Source organism: Paramisgurnus dabryanus, chromosome 20 (assembly GCF_030506205.2).
Source record: "Paramisgurnus dabryanus chromosome 20, PD_genome_1.1, whole genome shotgun sequence".
In the NCBI taxonomy this organism is placed as follows: Eukaryota; Metazoa; Chordata; class Actinopteri; order Cypriniformes; family Cobitidae; genus Paramisgurnus; species Paramisgurnus dabryanus.
The window spans coordinates 21,477,914-21,497,543 of NC_133356.1; the positions used below are offsets into that span (position 1 = coordinate 21,477,914).

General features: G+C 40.4%; 1 protein-coding gene across 4 annotated transcripts; it reads left to right on the forward strand.

Annotated features, from left to right (window-relative positions):
* The first annotated feature begins 229 nt into the window (after positions 1-229).
* zbtb18 (zinc finger and BTB domain containing 18) lies at positions 230-8,894 on the forward strand. Of its 4 annotated transcripts, XM_065296996.2 has the most exons (3): positions 230-764; positions 2,485-2,542; positions 4,477-8,894. In XM_065296996.2, exons 1-3 carry the CDS (start codon positions 372-374, stop codon positions 6,102-6,104), a joined length of 2,079 nt encoding a protein of 692 aa, XP_065153068.1. In that variant the 5' UTR covers positions 230-371; the 3' UTR covers positions 6,105-8,894. The 4 variants fall into 4 exon arrangements, with proteins under 4 accessions (XP_065153068.1, XP_065153071.1, XP_065153070.1 ...); XM_065296999.1 differs by lacking the exon at positions 2,485-2,542 and having other exon boundaries at positions 627-764; XM_065296998.1 differs by lacking the exons at positions 230-764; positions 2,485-2,542 and adding an exon at positions 2,549-2,751.
* Positions 8,895-19,630: the final 10,736 nt, after the last annotated feature.

Sequence of the window (19,630 nt, forward strand, 5' to 3'; positions counted from 1 at the left end):
GTAGTAGTATTGTTGTTGTTATTAAACGTTTTAAATAATATAATATAAGCAATATTTTCCCTAAGTAAAATAAGCAATATTCCAAGTACCTTGATCTTCGCCCCTTGAATGGCTGTTAAAAACTTAATTTGCAGTGGTTTACTTTCCGCTATTTCTTTTTATTTTACTGTAAAAACATTTAAACATTTAAAACATTTAAATCCTTTGTTATGCACATGCCTCTATTCTTCAAGAAAAGACAACACTTCTAAGTCCTTTCATCCGTGTGCCACATATCTCTCTCGCTTCCAGTGTGACTGGAGGAAGTTACGCTGCACCTGTTCTTCACCGCTGCCTGACCCGTGACTACAGTACCCACGTAACATTGCGCAATGTCCCTCGCGCTGCGCCAGTCTGCTGGAGGAACCAGTTCTCGCTCGGCCTTTATTCTGCTTTCTCACTGTTGCCTGGTGTCAACCTACGCCGAGCAAGAGACATCCCTCCCTCTGCCCCCCCTCAGCGGCAGCTTCCAATTTGCCTTCGCTTTCTTCTCGTCTCTTCCATTGGCTTGCGCGCTGCCAGTCAAGCGCTTCCTCTTTACAGGAGAGTTGAGTAGCAACAGCTCGGAAACATCTGGCTGCCGCAGCTCGCGTCTCTCCGCGCGCCTGCTCCGTCTTTCCTGCCACTGCAGGTTGTTATGGAAAGCTGTTGAAAGTCGATCGAGTTATTTTTCTTGCGGAGAGGATTTGACAGAGGAAGTAGGAAGACGTTGGACCTTGTTGTCTGTAAGTAGCCGTGATACGAGCTTCTGTTTAACGAGATGAAAGGGGCTTGAGGCACGGGGCGGATTGTTATGGGGAAAAGTAACGATCTTTTTCAAGCCACCGTTTGCCGTCACGCACAGAACGAGTTGCTCACGAGCGCGTCGCGTTACCCGGCCATGGCATCGCGGGCCTGCTGCATAAATGTGACACCGCAGGTTGAATGGTTACTTTTTATTGTTAGCCACACAAGCTAGCTTTTCCTGAACGTACGGGGTCGGGATGCAGTCGTCGGCTGTGTTGAATGCGTGTTTGTGATCCGGTAGCTTGATTGTAGCTTGAATGTCATTTCAGTCTCGAGGACGAGGTGGACTCGCGCAACTATAGTTTGTGTTTATTAATTACTTATCGCAGTCTGGTTACAAAGTAAATAAGTAAATGGCTAAACTTAGCACGAATCAGATAAGTCTTTCAAGAGAAGTTGCTACGACGTAAAAACAAGTAAGCACTTTGACGTGCTACAGTATAAAACAGCACGCGTGGGGTTATTTTTATAGTTTCATTTTGAACTATGAGTGTAAATTAAAATATAAAATTGATATATAGATACAAGTAGTAATATTTATCCAAATCATAAAAATACATATTTTACCGTTTCTAAAAAGTTGTTTAAAAGTCCTGCGCCCGTGCATAAGCACAAGTGTATTCTACTACATGTTCGTTTGCGCTTCCTCTATAGGCTACCTGACAGATTCATTCTTCTGCTACTCTTAAAGAAATTAGGTTTATTTCTTTATTGTTGCGTTTAAAACAATAAATTCTGTTAAATAATAATATTGATAACAGATGCGTGTTTATCATAGTTTATTATACTGCGTATCTTTGTTTTGGTGATACTTACGTTAAACAGGAAACTAACTGTTTTGCTCCCACAAAAAAAGTTTTTGCAAATAAAAACAAACCTGACCGGAACACTTTCACCAATAAAAGAGCCTTGTAAGTCAAACTTGGCCCCATACAGAATATACTGTGTCTTTTGTCTGAAGCATATTTCTAAGGCCTGTATGATTGTTCCCATTGTTTCTTATTTCTTCCCCCCTCTGTCAGTTGTCCAAAGGGTTAGGAAAATGAATGACGGTAATGGCGCGGCCAGTGAACCATAAAGAAGTCGAAAACAATATCAGCTGCGTGGATCTGTCAGTTGCAAATGTGCTGTGCTGGCCTTTGTTTATGGTTACTGGAAGGAGAGGGGGGAGAGGAAAAACTTGAGGGTATTTAAATTCTCAGTGCAGGAAACTAGGTTAGAAAGAAATGTGTCGTCTTTGAGACCCATTTTCAAGTTCTTCTTCGCTGGGAGATCACAAGCAAAGGGGGAATTGGCTGGTTTTCGTGAAAATCACCTCCGTTCCTCCCTTTCTTTAAAGGGATCGAAAGAGAAACAAAGTTGTATAAAGGAGAGGCTGGTGGCAAGAGTGTAGAGGAGCAGCATATGGCAGTAAAAGGAGCACAGCTGGAGGTAGCATTTCCATCTGAACATGATGTCAGAGCAGCTGACAGCCTGCCATCCCCCAGTCTTTTCTTCTAACGCACAGACTGCGAGTTAGTGTGTGTGCGGATCTGTGTGCAGGAGGAGGCATCGCATTCCCCTCCAACATCTCCTCCACTTTGCATCTGTCCCTCACAGTTTGATTTTCTCTCTCTCTTCTTCTCCACCTCCCTCTACCCTTTCATTGATTCTGTAAAGGGAGTAACAGCCGGCGCTACCACAACAGTGGACTTAATCAAGTTGATGCGTACTGCAGGTACTGTACCGGGGGGTCCGGGCAACGGGATGTGTTTTGTTATAGGGATAGTCATAGTCTCTCCGGTCTTTCGTTAAGTCTTTTTGCACGTCTGCCATCAGCTAAGCGAGTGCTGGGTGAAATGGGAAGTGAAGGATTTTGTGCCGGTGTAGCGTAACCTGGCTGGGGACAAGTGACACTTTTTGTTGCCATGATGAAGAGGTTTCCAGGCAAGCTTTTCATTATTCTGTTTGTTTACTTGGTTAGCAGTTACTTGCTTCAGAAAATTGTTGCTGTTTAGCGTTGGTAGTTTAGTTACATGTGTGAAGTTGAATTTACTTTCATCTTTAAATAGGCAAATTTATTTTAAAGAGTTATTTGCCTTTGCTGATATAATTTGTTTTAAATAACGAAAGGGGAAGATTTTGTCCGTCCATACCAACGAAATTCTTAATCTCATACAGTATGGTGAGTAAAAATAATGCAATAAATTAGCAATTTTGTAAAGTTTATTTAAACGTCCGGAGCGTCCCTTCGGTAAGCTTTTGCTCAACTCTTTCCTTTTTTTTCAGTTTGTAAGGACTAATTTAGAACTTGCAGATTTGAATTGGCTAGACAGCTGTAATCGCACTCCTCCTAGTCTTAATCTCTTTATCTGGGCAGCAGCTGCCATATGGTCTCAGTCAGCTGGATCAGATGTTCATAAGCCTCCTTCTCCGTCCCTTTCTGTCCTCCCAGTCTCCTAATTTGATCGCAGCTACCTTGTGAGCTGTCCTGCAATCTTTATTTTTAGCCATCTTAAGGATTAGGATTGATGTGGACTACGAGGCACTTAAAGTGATTGTATTGTAAATCTGCTGTAGACCGCCTCTTTGGGGAGGATGTTCCGTTTCTCCAAAGATTTGGGGAGGGGGAAAGGGGAGAAGAGGGTTGGCGAGAGGTTTGTTATCCCCCCCTATTCGCCTATAAGCCCCTCATTAATGAAGGTCTGAACGCTGTTTCGGGGTAGCGTGGGGGGACTTGGCTTGGTATTCCAATCAGATTTAAACTAAGATTCAAATGAGTTCGTTTAAGTCCGCTGGTTGAACATGACGCCCGTTTTTTCTAGACAGGCACTATCTCCGAGGGTAACAGGTGTGATTTTATTTTGCTTTATTTTGTCTTTGTAATCCTGTAGCATTTTTTTTTTCATAAAGCAGCCGTATTTGATTACGCACATCACATCTATGTTTTGCTGTCCGAGTTGTCGTAACCTAAGAGATCATGGTGCTTAGTATACTTACGCAGGGCATTCATGATGCTGTTTGTGTACCTGTAAGCCTGTTACCTATACTTGGCGTCCTGGCCAAAGTGGGTTATTATAAATAACTGCTCCAGGAGAACACAGAGAGGAAAAACAGGAAAGATTCTCTTACTGGCATCTGTGGAATCAGGACTTCAGCTCATTACATCACACATCTGATTATACTTCAAATCATTCCGAGGGGATGTGCACGGATGATAAATTACATTTGGATTTCATTTCCAAAAGGGATACTGAAATCCTTTAAAATTTTTAATTAATTACCCAGGTTTTTATGGGTTTAAACATTTTAAGTGCTGAATTAAAAGGTTTAATTTGACAGTTCGCTGTCGGACGCTTTAAAATGGCCAAGTGAGGTCAAGAAAATCTGTGTAATATGAATAGTGATGTAATATTTTTTATGAATGTGTTTTTTTGTAATCTTTTTATGTTAGGGCAGTGCTAAACATTTTCCCAGTGTTCCCACAGGGGTGGAGGGAGGGTGATTGGGGAAAAAGAGAGAGAGAGAGAGAATTAGAGTGTGAGAGTATGTCTGTGTGCATGGAGCGCGAGAGAGAAAGAGCGGGTGGGAAAGAGAGAAGTTCCACATAGAGCTGCAGACAAAACAATTGTTGTTCTATCGAGCCTCACTAACATCTGCGGTCTTTTGCAGGTTATGAAGACAGCATGGAGTTTCCAGACCACAGCAGACATTTGCTACAGTGTCTGAGCGAGCAGAGGCATCAGGGTTTCCTTTGTGACTCCACCGTGTTGGTCGGCGATGCCCAGTTTCGAGCCCATCGCGCAGTGCTGGCCTCATGCAGCATGTACTTCCATCTCTTTTACAAGGACCAGCTAGACAAAAGGGACATTGTTCATCTGAACAGCGACATTGTCACGGCCCCGGCTTTCGCTCTTCTGCTCGAGTTCATGTACGAAGGAAAGCTTCAGTTCAAATCGCTTCCAGTAGAGGATGTGTTGGCCGCCGCAAGCTTCCTCCACATGTACGACATCGTCAAGGTTTGCAAAAAGAAGCTCAAGCAGAAGGCCACGGCTGAGGCGGACAGCACCAAGCGGGAGGAAGATGCTTCCAGTTGCTCCGACAAGGTAGAAAGCTTCTCCGAGGGTGGAAGCACAGGCAGGCCGGCCACCGCCGACCTGATGCACAGCGATGACGAAGATATGGAAAACAAGAGGGGCAGTCCTCAGGCGCCAGGTAGCATGTGGATGCGTCTGCCTTCAGATCGGACAGCATCTCCCACCACTAGCCCCAGGGAGGCGGAGACGCACGGTCCCGACACTGGCAAATCCCCTACCGGCAGCCCCAGTAGCTCAACCGGCTCCTTGTCCCGTCGCTCCGTGGCCTCTCGGAGGATCTCCGCTGATGCGGACTGTGTGCTTGACCTCTCTGTGAAGTCAGGCCTGGGTGGAGGTCCCGGAGAGACCGTGGCCGGCAACCCGTACTTTTGCAGCTCAGTGACTCCAGACAGCTTGCAGAGCGCGCTGGTTCAGGTGAAGGTGGAGAAGGACACGGGTTCGGATGATGAGGAGCTGGTGAGCGGAGATTACGAGATGGAGCACAGCGGAGTGAAGGAACCGCCTAGCACCAACGGAACCCACGTCAGCCTCGTCGCACAGCGGAGACTGGGTTTGGAGGCTCACCTTTCGGCCCTCCGCGAGGCCTCGCTGGCCAGCGAGCTGGACCGTGAGGATAAAGGAGGCGACAGCGATCCCGACGTCCTAGGAGGGGAGAACGAGCGAGCGCACGAGGCTGCGGGAGTCGAGAGCGCTCTGTTGCCTTACGTCTCCAGCATGCTGGGGGCTCCACACACTCAGATCTTTATGTGCCCCTTATGCAACAAGGTCTTCCCCAGCCCCCACATCTTGCAGATCCACCTCAGCACACATTTTCGCGAGCAGGAAGGCGTGCGGGCTAAGCCAGCCAGTGATGTCAACGTTCCCACCTGTTCTATCTGTGGCAAAACCTTCTCCTGCATGTACACGTTGAAGCGCCACGAGCGGACACACTCGGGCGAAAAGCCCTACACGTGCACCACTTGCGGCAAGAGCTTCCAGTACTCGCACAACTTGAGCCGGCACGCCGTCGTACACACGCGCGAGAAGCCGCACGCCTGCAAGTGGTGCGAGAGGCGCTTCACGCAGTCAGGGGACTTGTACCGACACATCCGCAAGTTCCACTGCGAACTGGTCAACTCGCTTTCGGTCAAAAGCGAGGCACTCAGTCTACCCACTGTCAGAGACTGGGCGCTGGAGGATAGTTCTCAAGAACTGTGGAAATGAAAGCTTAAATTCTAGCAGACTGTTTGCGTGTTAAATTAATCAGAGAGATCTGAGTGGCATTTTTGGGGCAGAGAGGTAAAGGTAAGAGTGTGAGGCAGAGGGTCTGAATCAGTCATTTTTCTTGTATGTACATTGCAAATCTTGTCGAATTGCACTTTACTAGCACATGAAAATGTTACTACTGATTTTCTTTTAATATATATATATATTTTTTCTGGTCTCTTTAGGGTCTGTTTTTTTTCTTTCTTTAGGTTTTTATGAAATATAGGTGCTGGTCTCAGTAACCACATTTGATAGAAAATGATTGGGATTTGAAACTGTATATAATTTATTTGTATACACTCCTAAAATTTCAAAAGGAACATCTGCCATGAAAACCATAAGATTTCAGGTTATAGACAAGAGGAGTATAAACATAAGGGCACACTAAACGGGTACTACGCTCATATATTTACCTGTACACATCAAGCTCATGTTGGAGTATATATAGTGCACTACTATAATATGTAAATGTCATACCTGATGCGTGGCCGTGGTTGTGCGTGCGTGTGTATTCATGCACAGGCACACACACAGAGGTGTGAGCGGGTCGGTCCTTTAAATCCCACAAGGAAGTCTCTGCACAGAGAAGCTCTAAGCTCGCATTACTTAAGCTCTTGTACATTTTGAACTCGTAGGAAACTTGACTGATGGAAGACAAAAAAGGCACTCATGCAATGTACAGCCTCCTTTTTCATATCAGTTATCGCATTTTTGTATCCTTTCTTAGATTTGTCATTGATTTGAATTTTAGTTGCAGTCGCTCACACGTTTACTACTGAGGTTGGTTTTTACATGGGCTGCATTTCTAGTGATTTCTGTAGTGTTTGAAGATTTTTCGTTTTTAAAACGGAATCTGTTGTTGCATGATGTCTGACCTGTATATTGAAAAAGATGTGACTTGCTGTATTGCTGTACACTGTAATTGACTGATTCAGTACAGTCAGGGCAACTGTCTGTTAAAAAAACCTTTAATATTACCGCTGTAGAAATTGCATGAATTTTATTTAACTTACTCTTTTTCGTTGTTGTTTTGCATCAGAGAGTGTATTTTTTAATGATCTCATTTGATTCGTTGGTAGATTTAAGTTTTCATTAGAGAATGAATTTGGGGGTTCTGGTAGGATGTGAAGATTGTGGAAATGCACTGACTTTGGGCTGCAGTATCTACACACACAAAGCGATTCAGGGGTCAATAAGGGGCACACGCAAATTTTGGTTTCGAAAGCTAACGTGGCTCCTGTTGGTGTCTCCTCACGCGCTGCTCCTTCTAGAGCTGGGTCTTCAACTGCTGTCTGTCTCAGTCCTGTTTACTGGCTGTCGTCATTTGAATCATGTCGGCTGTGTTTCTAATTTATTTATTTATCTTTTCCATTGGCACTTGCTTTAGATTCGAATGCCATGAAGACATATTTGGTAAAGCTCTTCTGTTAAGGGTGTCCTCATCAGCGCACATCTGTAGGGAAAGCTGAAGGATCTTAAAACGGCATCCACAAACTGCTGTGTGTTCAATGCACAAATCTTTTATTTCTGAGTGGATTGTGTTTGGAAAGGTTGGTTGCACCTTTGAAGCTTAATGAAATTAGAATAATGTGCAAAAGAGGCCTTTATGAAATTTATAAACCTAAATTAAATACTGCAACATTGACTTGTTACATAAAAAAAAAAGATTTATACATTTCTGATTGTCATAAAGAGTGGTTATCGCTTATGTAAAATAAACTTTTTGCAACATTTTGAAAAATGTTTATCCTGAAAATGTTTTATTTGTTATTCTTTTTAAAAATCATTTAATTTGCAAAAATTATATTAAAGTTTTTTTTTTCAAAATGTAAAATTCAGTGAAACTATTTTTTTGGTTTGTTTTGTTTCACAAACACACTTTCATTTACAAAATTAGAGAAATAAAAAGCAAAAAAAAAGAAAAATGTATATGGGTTAGTGCTGTAGTCGTAGATCAGTCACTTTAAACTGGTTTAGTTAAAGAGGACTGGCGGCTCCACACGTTTCGGGCTGGACAGAAGTGTGCGCACAGGCCTCAGGAACTGTCCTGCCAGCCATATATTTGACCGGTGCAACGGCTAGTGAAAAGGTTGAGCTTTGCCAACAGCCCACGCTCCTCGTGGCTTTTTGCACGGCGGTACTTTTACCTTTTGCACTCTAAAATGTGACGGAGAAAAAGTCAACTTGTTTTTCTATGCTTTCCTTTTCTTTGTTTTATGTTGGCTTCTACTATTGTACTTGACCGCCTTAAACTACTGTTATCAGCTTAAACTCAGAGGGTGAAAACTGGAAACGCTGGAATACTGGATGTTTTTTTCTTTTGTTCAATGGAAATGAAGCTGTGAAATGGCCTAATAATGAAGCATATCCTTACATTAGACACCCCTTTAGTTTACTTGAAACCCAGGAACCCAAGTGTGAAGAACAACTCTGTCAAATTCAGACTTAGTGGATATGAATAGGGAATTGGGGAGGAATAGATTTGAAGAAAGATATCTGTTGAATTCAAGGACAATCGCTGTCTGAAAACGAAGATTTTACTTCACATGTAATTGCTTCCCTTCTGAGATTTTTTGCTATGTTGACATTGTTCTTTTTATGGATTTAGACATTTAGCTTTGACAATCATAGTATGTTTCATTTTCTCAAGGGAAGTAAATTATGAGGCTGTTTAGTTTTGTACTTTTTGGTGTGCTGTTGGTGAAATTTTTAAATTGTGTGCAAACTGCAATAAATTATAAGAACCTTTGTCTTTGATCTGTGCCATCTTTTATGAAAAAATGAAGATTTACACACTAAAAAATGCTGGTTAATTTTTTTTAATAGATAAAATCTTTTGGGTTGTAATTTAATATATGATGTAATATGTAATCTTTTCAACACAAATTTTTGGGGGGTTAATTTAACCCAATACCATGGGTTTGTCCCTTTCGACCAGCATTTTTAGAGTGTACATATCGGTGAGTCTGTGTTTTTCAATAATTGTATTTACAGTAGATGTTTGTGTGGGTGGAAACATGTTTTCCAGCGCGTGAGGTCTGTGGATTGACTATATTGTGCGGATGAACGCGTGTGTGTGTGCGTGAGCGTAAGTGTACGTGGTCGTGTGTATATGTTGCTTAAATGTCTGGCTGGTGCTCCAGTAAAGGCGTGGGTTGGACCTGGGAAAATGTGCAGCAGCTTGTATGAAGACCAGCTCCTCCCCCTGCCTTCCTCCTCACACACATACACACCGCCTGCTTCCAAATCTCCTCAAGTACAGTTCTCCAGCAAACAAATCAGCTTTATCTAATGTCTCGCTGTTCGGCAAACCTGGCCTAGAGATGCACTAAGGGCTGACCACTTTTAAGTCGGCGAGCGTTGCTCAACAGGCCACCGCCACAGATGGTCCTGTGCGTAAGCCTGCACCCCACCCCAAACATACACACACATACACACCACCTCCTTATAATAGGAGCAAGATTCAGTTTAGTCTTCAATTGCTTTATGGATTTAAAATCCTTTCATCTTTTTTTTGTAATATTGTGGAAGTATGAATAGTCGCAGGCTTTATTGTTTTCTTGAGTCTTTATGAAAGTTATTTTTAGATAATATTGTTCAGAATGTGCACTTGTAGTGCATGATTGTTAATGTTTTTTTTATTTTTCGATTTGTGGCTATATTTGCACCCACATACCAATCTGAACAAAACATCTGGCTTGGAAAGGCAGTTTATGCCTTGGAACATACATTTTTCTCTTTGCCATTTTTTTGCTATGAATTTAGGTCATTAATTTGTATCTGTCCTTTGTTTACTCAAGGAGCAGAGACAAAAGGGGCAGCTGTGGAAACATTTGGCTGTGCCGAAGGGTAGTGGGCTCGACATGATGAGTGTATTACCAGCTTGAGCTTCTATATGTGGCTCCAGTGCAGAAGTTAGTGGGAGCAGATCGTGGCATGGGTAGGGCAGTCGATGTTATATTGAGGTATGACTTATTCTGCCCACAGAAACAACTGTTGGGTGTCTCACCATGCTCTATGATCTGTTCGAAATATATAGATTAAAGTGGCTCGGGCCGGAAGAGGACCATTTAATCTTGGGTGGCCTTTCTCTGTGCCTGCACCACGTAGTGGCTTTCGAAGAGGAATTACAGCAGACGTGTTTCATAAAGTTAAATCTACCAGGGTTAAGTGCAAAAAGGACTTAGATATTTTAGAATGTAGTGATTGTCTTGTGTTTATCTGTTATCTTACATTTCATATATCATAGTGATACAATTATGGGTTTAGATACTAATATCAAATCAACATATATTTTTATGTTATTTTAACTTAACAAATTAAGTTTAACAATTTCAACTTGTTTTTATTATTATCACAAGACAAAACTTAAAATAGTAGCTTGAATTGACTTGCATAACCAAGTTTGTTTTTAACTTTATGCTGCAGGCATTATAAAGGTAAAAATGGCGCAAAAATTGCTTTTAATTTTTTAATAGGTTCATTTCTAACACTAACAATGAACGAGCATAGTTCATGAAATTGCTGAAAAAATTAAATTTTAAAAAGTTGCGAAAATTACACTGACACTGTAAAAATGATATCAAACCAACATATATTTTTATGTTACTTTACCTTAACAAATTAAGTTACTTGTTTTTTTAAGTTATGTCAACTTATCACAAGTCAAAACACAAAAAAGTAGGTTGATTTGACTTGCATAAAATGATATCAAACCAACATATATTTTTATGTTACTTTACCTTAACAAATTAAGTTAATTGTTTTTATAAGTTATGTCAACTTATCACAAGTCAAAACACAATAAAGTAGGCTGAATTGACTTGCATAAGTTGTTTTATCTTTATGCTGCATTTTTTTTTTAAACACATTTTTACAAATCTTACATTTTATGTATTCATATACTTTATATACTAAAAGTCAAATTTGTCCATGTATTGTTTCTTATTTAAAATGTTAATTTCTGACAAATATATTTTAGGCTCCTATGCACATTAAATCTATAAAAGAAAATTCTAAATAATAAAACAAATAAAGTTAAACAAAAAGTTTGCATTTAAAGGGCCAACAGTTAAGATGTAAAGAATGAAAAAGCGTGAAGCCCTACATGAAAGAAGAATAAAGTACAAGGGTTGAGCGGATAAAAGGTGAAAACAGCAGGCAGGAGGAATGACGTCGTCTTTCTTTTAGTTGTCTTTCTCATTTAAAAGGCAGCCATTGTGTAGTCGCGCAGAAAACAGGCGGCTACAAGCGCCCCGTCTCGGCCCTTCAGACAATACAGTGGTGCTGCAGCCTGTGAGGGGTGTGGGGGATATTTCTGAATTTGGGGGGGTACACCATACACCCTGCGTCCCCCAACAAAAGTGGACACAAGTCTGACTTAAATGTAAGCATGATTGTGTATGTGTGAGAGGGTTTATGCTGTGATGATGTTTGTTAAAGAGGTGCAGACCAAGGGTTTCCACTCCACCCAGCACACAAACACACTCAGAGGGTCTGTGAAGCTCTCGTCGACTCAACATAGACATGAAACACAACATTTCTATTGTGTAATTTTTTTGAAGATAAACGTTGATGGGGGGTCTAAATTGCGTAGTGACAGGTTACTACAACTGGTATTAGATCATTAAGGACACAAAATAGCAAATAAATGATGCAGAAGTCATAATGTTTAATAGTTGTAGAGTTTGAAGAGTGACAAAGAAAATCTTTATAATATTTTATAATAAAAAAGTACTTTTTTAAATTTTGTACTAAACATTTTTATGTTTGTACAATATATATATATATTTTCCATCTGATTTATAGCTGTGCTTGTTTCATCTCCATTCATGTTCTCTCTTTTTTAATTCATTTAAATTTTAATTCATTTAATAAGTGAGATGATGTATCAGTCAAGGTTTATATTATGACAATGACTGTTTATTATCTTATTCTAACACTACAACCCAAGACTTTCACTACAGATTTATACCACCAGTTATAACTTCTTAACGCATCTATAAATACTCAGGCAACACATTATGTTAAAAGGCATAGTGAACCCTTGATGTGGCACGTTTGGTCGCCTGTCTCTTTTTCTCTGAACCAGCTGTTGGTATCACTTCTGAACACTATAGATAAGTGGGCAGCAGGGCGTGGGATGTTGATAGGGGCTCTTGGCAGGATTAAGTCAGCAGCTAGTCAGCAGTTTCCCTCTGTGACCTTATGAGGTCAAACAGGCACTGTACATCTGTTTATGTACAGTATCTACAATAACAAAGGTGTCTATAATACACTGAGCTAATGTTACTGTGTAAAACAATTTATACAATGTTAGATCTTTGAATTCCTGTCTGGCTGCCAAACTTCTCCGCACAGTTGTGATCCATGCTCGTCGTCTCCCCTCACCTTTAAAAATTGAATCTTTTTATTGCAGACAAAGGTATTTGTTTCAGAGATCAGTTTAGCCACTAGCCAGCGCGATAAATAAATACAGACCGGAAGTTCACTTCGGTTTAGGCGCGTAACTGCGACAATGCGTGTGCATTCAATAAACCATCTATGGATTAGTTTATGTGCAAAAGTTAGGCCACCACTGCCAGACTTCTTGTTTTAGAAGTTTTAATGTCCATCCATATTTATTTTTCAATACACAAAAAATGAACAATTACATTTTCAGAAATAAAGTTCTCCTTTAAGCATCGTCAGTGTTTAGTGTGACCTCTCTCGGCACTAAACACATCTTGAGCGGGCGTTTACCCTAAAAACTTGACAAATCAGTTTACATTTTTATACAGTTTATATTACTATATACACATTGCCTGTATTGTCTGGATGTATTCTATAAAAAAGACTGAGAAACAATTATATATGATCACTATAACATTGCAAAAACAACAAATCTAATTCTGGCATGGTGGCCTAAGACTTTTTCACAGTACTGTACATATAAGGCATACTGTATATAAAAATAGATATAAAAGTAGGTTATACTTATTACCAGAGAAGATCATATACAGAATCTAGGAAGCAAAGTATGAAAATAATCTACGCCTTAGGATCAAAATAGCACAAAAATGACAAAAATGCTTATATAGTGATTTCCTAAATGTGTATTCATTTATCGCCATAATATCAAAAATCGGTAGTGTTTTAGTGCTTTTTGCAGACACTGTTTGCAGTATTTCTGCTGTATTTATTTTGTTATGAAGCCAGACAGTGTTGTTGAATGTTTAGCTAATGATGCATGGGTCTTAGTTAAAGGACACCTATTATGCAAAATCCAGTTTTACAAGGTGTTTGGACATATTGGCAGTGTATAAACACAACCACCCTACAATGAAAAAAATTCTTAAATGAAACCAAAGCAGTCTCATTGGACATGCCGTTTTGATTTTCTTATCAATGTGAGGTCACGTCGATAAAGCCCCGCCCACTTATAGTCCTGCATTAGCATAGTTTCCACCCTCAGCCAGTTGTACTCTGTCCACTAGATATTATTATCTCTGTATTAATCAGATCTATTTTAGCTTAAAGCGCTAAAATAGCGCTAAGGTACAGACATTAAAAAGGCGCGGTTTTGCTCTCACCCAAATAGGGTCATTTTGGAAATGCTTTAATGAATGATCTATGCAGTATTTTGAGCTGAAGCTTCACAGACACATTCTGCGCACACCTGAGACTTATATTACATCTTGTAAAAATAGGTGCCCTTTAAAACAAACAAAGAAATTAAAAAAAATATGCTAAGTGATGCTTTAAAAAGTGAAACTTTTAAATCAGAAACATACTGTGACAATATATAGTAAAGAGCTGTATAATATAACTTTGATGCCATCATTTGATTTAAATGTGAACAATATTGTTTATTGAGCATGTGGTGCTCTCTTTAGAAGAATACAGAATAGATGATGCTTCACACATTTTCAACATCGCTCCAATGAACACAATACACCTTCAGTGCTGTGTGTGTGTGTGTAAGGAGTGTATAATAGTAAAGTCTTCCTGGTGTTCTGCAATGGTCATCTCTATGGAGACCCCACACCTGTCCATCACAAACACGTGACTCAGCAGGGCTCACCACACCAAGTAACACATGCTTTTAGAAAAGAAAAAGCACATTTTACCTCCTCATAGATTAACTCTTTACAGATTTCACAGATGCATGTACTGTACGTACAGCAACATGATGAATACAAATAGCAGAAATATTGTGCATATGATAACTTTTGCTACATCAGCTATTTTTAAAAGACACTTAGTAAGTTTTTGTTTTTATACTGCACTGACTGAAATGACAAGATATAGTGGGTTGCATTCACATTGGCATCCTTTCAAGTTTATTTAAACTGCTACTGTATAATGAATAGGCTATAATTATGACTGGAGACTTTAAGTGGGAGTACATGATTTAAAAGAAACACTTTTCATAAAAGTACTGATTTCTTTGTGTAAACATTTTTCAGTGACACATTTAAATATGAAAACACATAATAAGATTAATAAAAATACTGAGACTTCATGTGACATAAGTACCAAACTCCCACCATAAAATCGAGTACATCTTAATTTCAGCTTAGTTTTTATAAACCACATGGTACAAGTTGGACCCTTGTCATCTCTGCATTCACTGCTGAGGTCCGACAGCACCGGTTTCACCAACCTGCATCAGATCAGAGTGCCCCGAGGCCGACTCGCAGGATTAATGCGCACATCCTGAACTGGGTTAGGGAAAGAGAACGTGGGCTCAGCCTGTGGGACCTGGCACGGCCAACGCGCCACATTCCCTTTCACAATGCTGCATTATACACCACCGCACAGCAACCTTGGCAGGGAGCTGAAAAGAAATCCAGAAGGAAGACGGATGTAATACCGGTACTTTTAACATTGATGTGTCCTCCGAAAACCCTCTTGATTATTTCAGTTCTCATGTATTTTTGCACTGTGTTGCCAGGGTTAATAAAGTACCTGCGATCTGACCACAATACCAAACTGCAGCCAATACCAAGAAACACCACAGACTGTTTGCAAGCTTTCGGTCAACCAGATCTGCAATAAGAAGATGGAAAGTTCAATCCCAAACAATGCATAATATGGATAAATGTTTAGATTTGGCAGACATTTTAATCCAGTTACAAGCTATACTTTGTTTATTCCCTAGAATTGAACCCACAACCTTTACTAGCTAAGCTACAGGAACACATCAAGAAATGCATTTTCCCCACATTCATTTAAATGGAAATCAAGCTTTATTTCAGTTTATCATTTCAGATGACTCTTTAAGTCATTGGTTCTCAAACTGGGGTCCGGGGCCCCCAGGGGGGCCGCGAGATGGTGTCAGGGGGGCCCCAGCTTTATGACATTTTATAAAATACATTCATTTATCATGAATTCTGTGTTATTAAACCTAAAAAAAATAAGGCTACTAACCAACAGCACTTCTTTGTATAACTTAATATGTTTTGTTTAATTAAAATGTTAAACTTTAGAACGGTTTTTGTCAAAAATTGTATTTGGGGGGGCCGCGGAGGAATGCACCGTACACAAGGGGGGCCGCACTCGGAAAAAGTTTGAGAACCACTGCTTTAAGTTACGTTTCACCCACACGATCTTAGTAAAAATATCTAGAATACATTTTAACACAGTTATTCAAAGTCCCACCATCATCACTCGGTGATGTGGCGTAGCACGCCGTCCCGGCCCGACATAAAGCAGCCACCAGACGGTGAAAGAGTGAAGAGTGGTTCTCTTCGATGAGCCATTGGCCGAGTGTCTGCGCTCCCAACACATCTGCACACAGCATTATCATTAGTGTATCACCCAGGATCACTGACAAAGTGAACAATACCAACAATCACTCCCTTCAGCTGCAGCCATATGGGCACCATACTTAGATTGCAGGGGAAAGAAGGAAAAGGCAAGCAATTGTACTGGCATCTGTTTGGCAATCCTTAGAAGCTGTTGGAAGATGAATTCGCTTCGCAAGGAAAGTTTTTCTCTTTCTCTCTCTCTTTGGACAAGTAAAAGTTATGTGGTTGGGCTCGTGTCACCCGGCACTCGCAATTACTACCTGCTCTTTAATGTGGTGTCTTAATGGGAAGGGAGTGTATACGAGCCCAGATGGTGAGACAAAATGCTTCTTCAACGCTTCTTCTGAGGATGTGATTCGAGCTGGGATCTTTCTCTTTTAGGACAGCTTTGAGAACAAATAAATCAAATAAATCACATTATTCTAAACATCTAGTTTTTGGGTAGCATCACAAAACTGGTTTTATTTGCAACTTTATTTGGGTTAGTGGCGTTGTACTTACAGTATACAGTAATCCCAAGGCAAACAAATAACAAAAATATGGATGTTTTTGCATTGAATAATAAAATATAAAACCAAGTGGCATTTGTTTAAAGGTCCTGTTCTTTCTGTGTTTTTGAAGCTTTGATTGTGTTTACTATAACATGTGTTCATGTTTCACATTTAAAATAACGCTGTATTTTTGACACATCTGTATAGCGCTGTTTTCACTGTCCTCAAAACAGGTTGATGTCTTTCTTGTTCTATGAAGTCTCTCCTTCAGAAATACGTATCGAGTTCTGATTGTGTAGTTTGTTTAGTGTGTTGTGATTCGATAGCAGCTTAGCTTGCCATTAGCTTAGCTGGTGACTGACGTATTCCTGTGGGCGGAGTTTATTCAAAAAACTGTTCTAGTGACGTCATTAAAGCAGGAAGTAGAGAGCTGTAGTCCAGACACCGGCCGTTTCGCTGTAGGCTTTGAAAGGCGAATTCTGTCAAAGAAAATATATCGCCTGGCAGTGAACTTTGAGCTTTATTATTTAACAGGTATTATTTAGGCTATTATAGCAACATTACACACTAACTAGGGTTCAAAAAATGAGTCCAGAAAGAATGTGACCTCTAAAAGGCATGGCATAAAAAACAATAAAAAATAATCACAAAAAAAGAAGTTTGATGGGTTTAAAATAAAACATTTTGATCTATTCAAAATTAGAAAAAACTATTTTGGTCACTTTCTGGTCGACAAGCTCAGTGAATCCTGCCAATAGTTATTATGGAGTAATGCAGAATAGTTACTCTGGTAGGACACCTGTATGAACTTCAACTACACTGTCAGGAAAAATGGTCCCTAGCTGTCCCTGAGGTAAACCCTTCCAAAAAGTACACCTTTACACCTAAAGAGCTCATATAAGTACCTCAAAGGTACATATGGATACCAAATGTATGCATATCTGTACCTAAATAATACATATTAGGGCATTTTTAAGGGGACATATCATGAAAATCTGACTTTTTTCATGCTTAAGTGCTATAATTGGGTCTCCAGTGCTTCTATCGACCTAGAAAATGTGAAAAAGATCAACCCAGTAACTTAGTTTTGGTAAACCATTCTCTGCAAGCATATGAAAAAATAGTCGATTGAAATTTGGCTCCCCTTGTGATGTCAGAAGGGGATAATACCACCCCTTAATCTGCCCTATCCAACCACAACCATGCCATTTGGTGCAGAGATCAACTCATATGCATTTAAAAGGTCACCCAAAACGGCACATTTTTGCTCACTCCCTACAAAGTGGCAATTTTAACATGCAATGATAAATGATCTATAAGGTATTTTAAGCTAAAACTTCACATGTGTACTCTGGGGACACCAAAAATGTATTTGACATCTTAAAAAAAGTCTTGTGAAATGTCTCCTTTAAAGGATACTGCCACAGTGAATATTTTTATTATTTCTTCTGACAGTGTAAGAAGTTATTTCTGGGAAAGGTCTAACATCATCACATTTGCAGATGCAATTTGGTTTGATATCATTTTTGTGGACCACCGTACCCCTGCAACCAAACATCTGACAGTAAAGACTTCCAGTTCTGCTGGCGGGTTTATGTGTTTGTCCAGGCCTTGCCTATTCGTCGGCCAGTCCGTGTTTATTTCGTCCCGTAACACTCGGCCATACAGCGCTACAAGCCTTGCCCAAACAGGGCAATCCCTCCTGGGCAAATATTTAAAGTCAAAACAGCTCTGGCTCCATAAAGCTAGATGGGTGGTGTGGCTACATCTGTCATTTGGGGGAGGTGTGTGTATGAGAGCAGCTGCAGAAACGAGTCTGGACGCTGCTGACGCCAACACCTGTCCGCTCTGGAGACACAGAGAAGCAAATGTCCAGTAAGAGCTGTCCGCAGACGCGCGCTGCTGTCAGGCTACGGGGCGGACAAACTTAAAGAGTTGGCGACACTTGGATGAGTAAGTGTGTGCATGTGTGGACTTCCATTGAGCTTCAAAGTGTTGAGCTCTTCACCATTTAGCATGTGCCAACAAATATAGAGTTACAGAAATTCTGACTTCAAGATTGGATACTATTTAATAAAGACAGGATTTAGTATTTATCATCAGTAAATGCAAAAGTTTTAGCATTTAGCATAATTGTGCCAGATACCATTTCAACTGTGTGAACCCTTTTGGCATCTTTAAAAATAAAAAAAAGAAACAATATAAACACAACACAAGTGCATCCCCCAAAAACACTTCCTGTACCCTCTCACTCTAATGTTTTTCCGAGACATGTGTTGTGTTGTGTCCATAACCTCCCTCTCAATACACCCCCCCCCTGTCCCTTATGTCCCGCATGTAAACACACATAAACTCCACAAGTTTCCCCCCAAAAAGCAACAGCCAGTATTCTCATAAACTCATAAACACCCCCCTACTACACACATCCCCTCCTGACCCCATCTGGCGGGCCCCTGGCCCTGCCCCCATCGGAGGGTCTGAGGGTTTAGGAGGAGCTGAGGTCAGGGATCAGGCAGACGTTGGCCCTTTGCTCAACAGCTGCCCATGTTCACAAGCCAGGAGGAAGTAGCAGCCGCCACTGCAACAGCAGCACATCTGCTCTAATGAGTATGGCAGATACACACAGACACACGCACGCACACACACACACGCACACACACACACCATTAAACCAGAATGAAGCTCTTTGTGTGACAGAGTGTTTATTGAAAACTTTAGAGCTCTGCTGTGTAATGAGTCAACTGTGACAGGAGTTAGACCTGCAATGACATAAAACCCATCAGTTACACTAAAAGTGACTGTCTGTCTGGCTGTCTTTCCATCCATACCCGTCTATCACACCTAAAACTGTTTTCTTGCTGGTATGATACATAAATTAAAGATATAAAATAATTATTTTTCTCATATGCACTCTTAAAAATAAAGATTCTGAAAGGATATTTTGGAGTGATCTTTGTGCTTATATGTGTTTTTTGTATTATACTTAAAAAAATAAAGAATGCCATAGAAAAACCTTTTTTTTTTCCATTATCTTTTACCATCTCTTTCTTATCATTTCACAGTCTAACAAAGGAACCTATTGTGCAACAGAGAATTATTGTGGATGTTAAATGTTTTTTATGGAACCGTAAAGCGTGACAAAGAACTTTCTGAGAACCTTTATTTTTAAAAATGTATACAACCATAAATGCTCTAAAACATT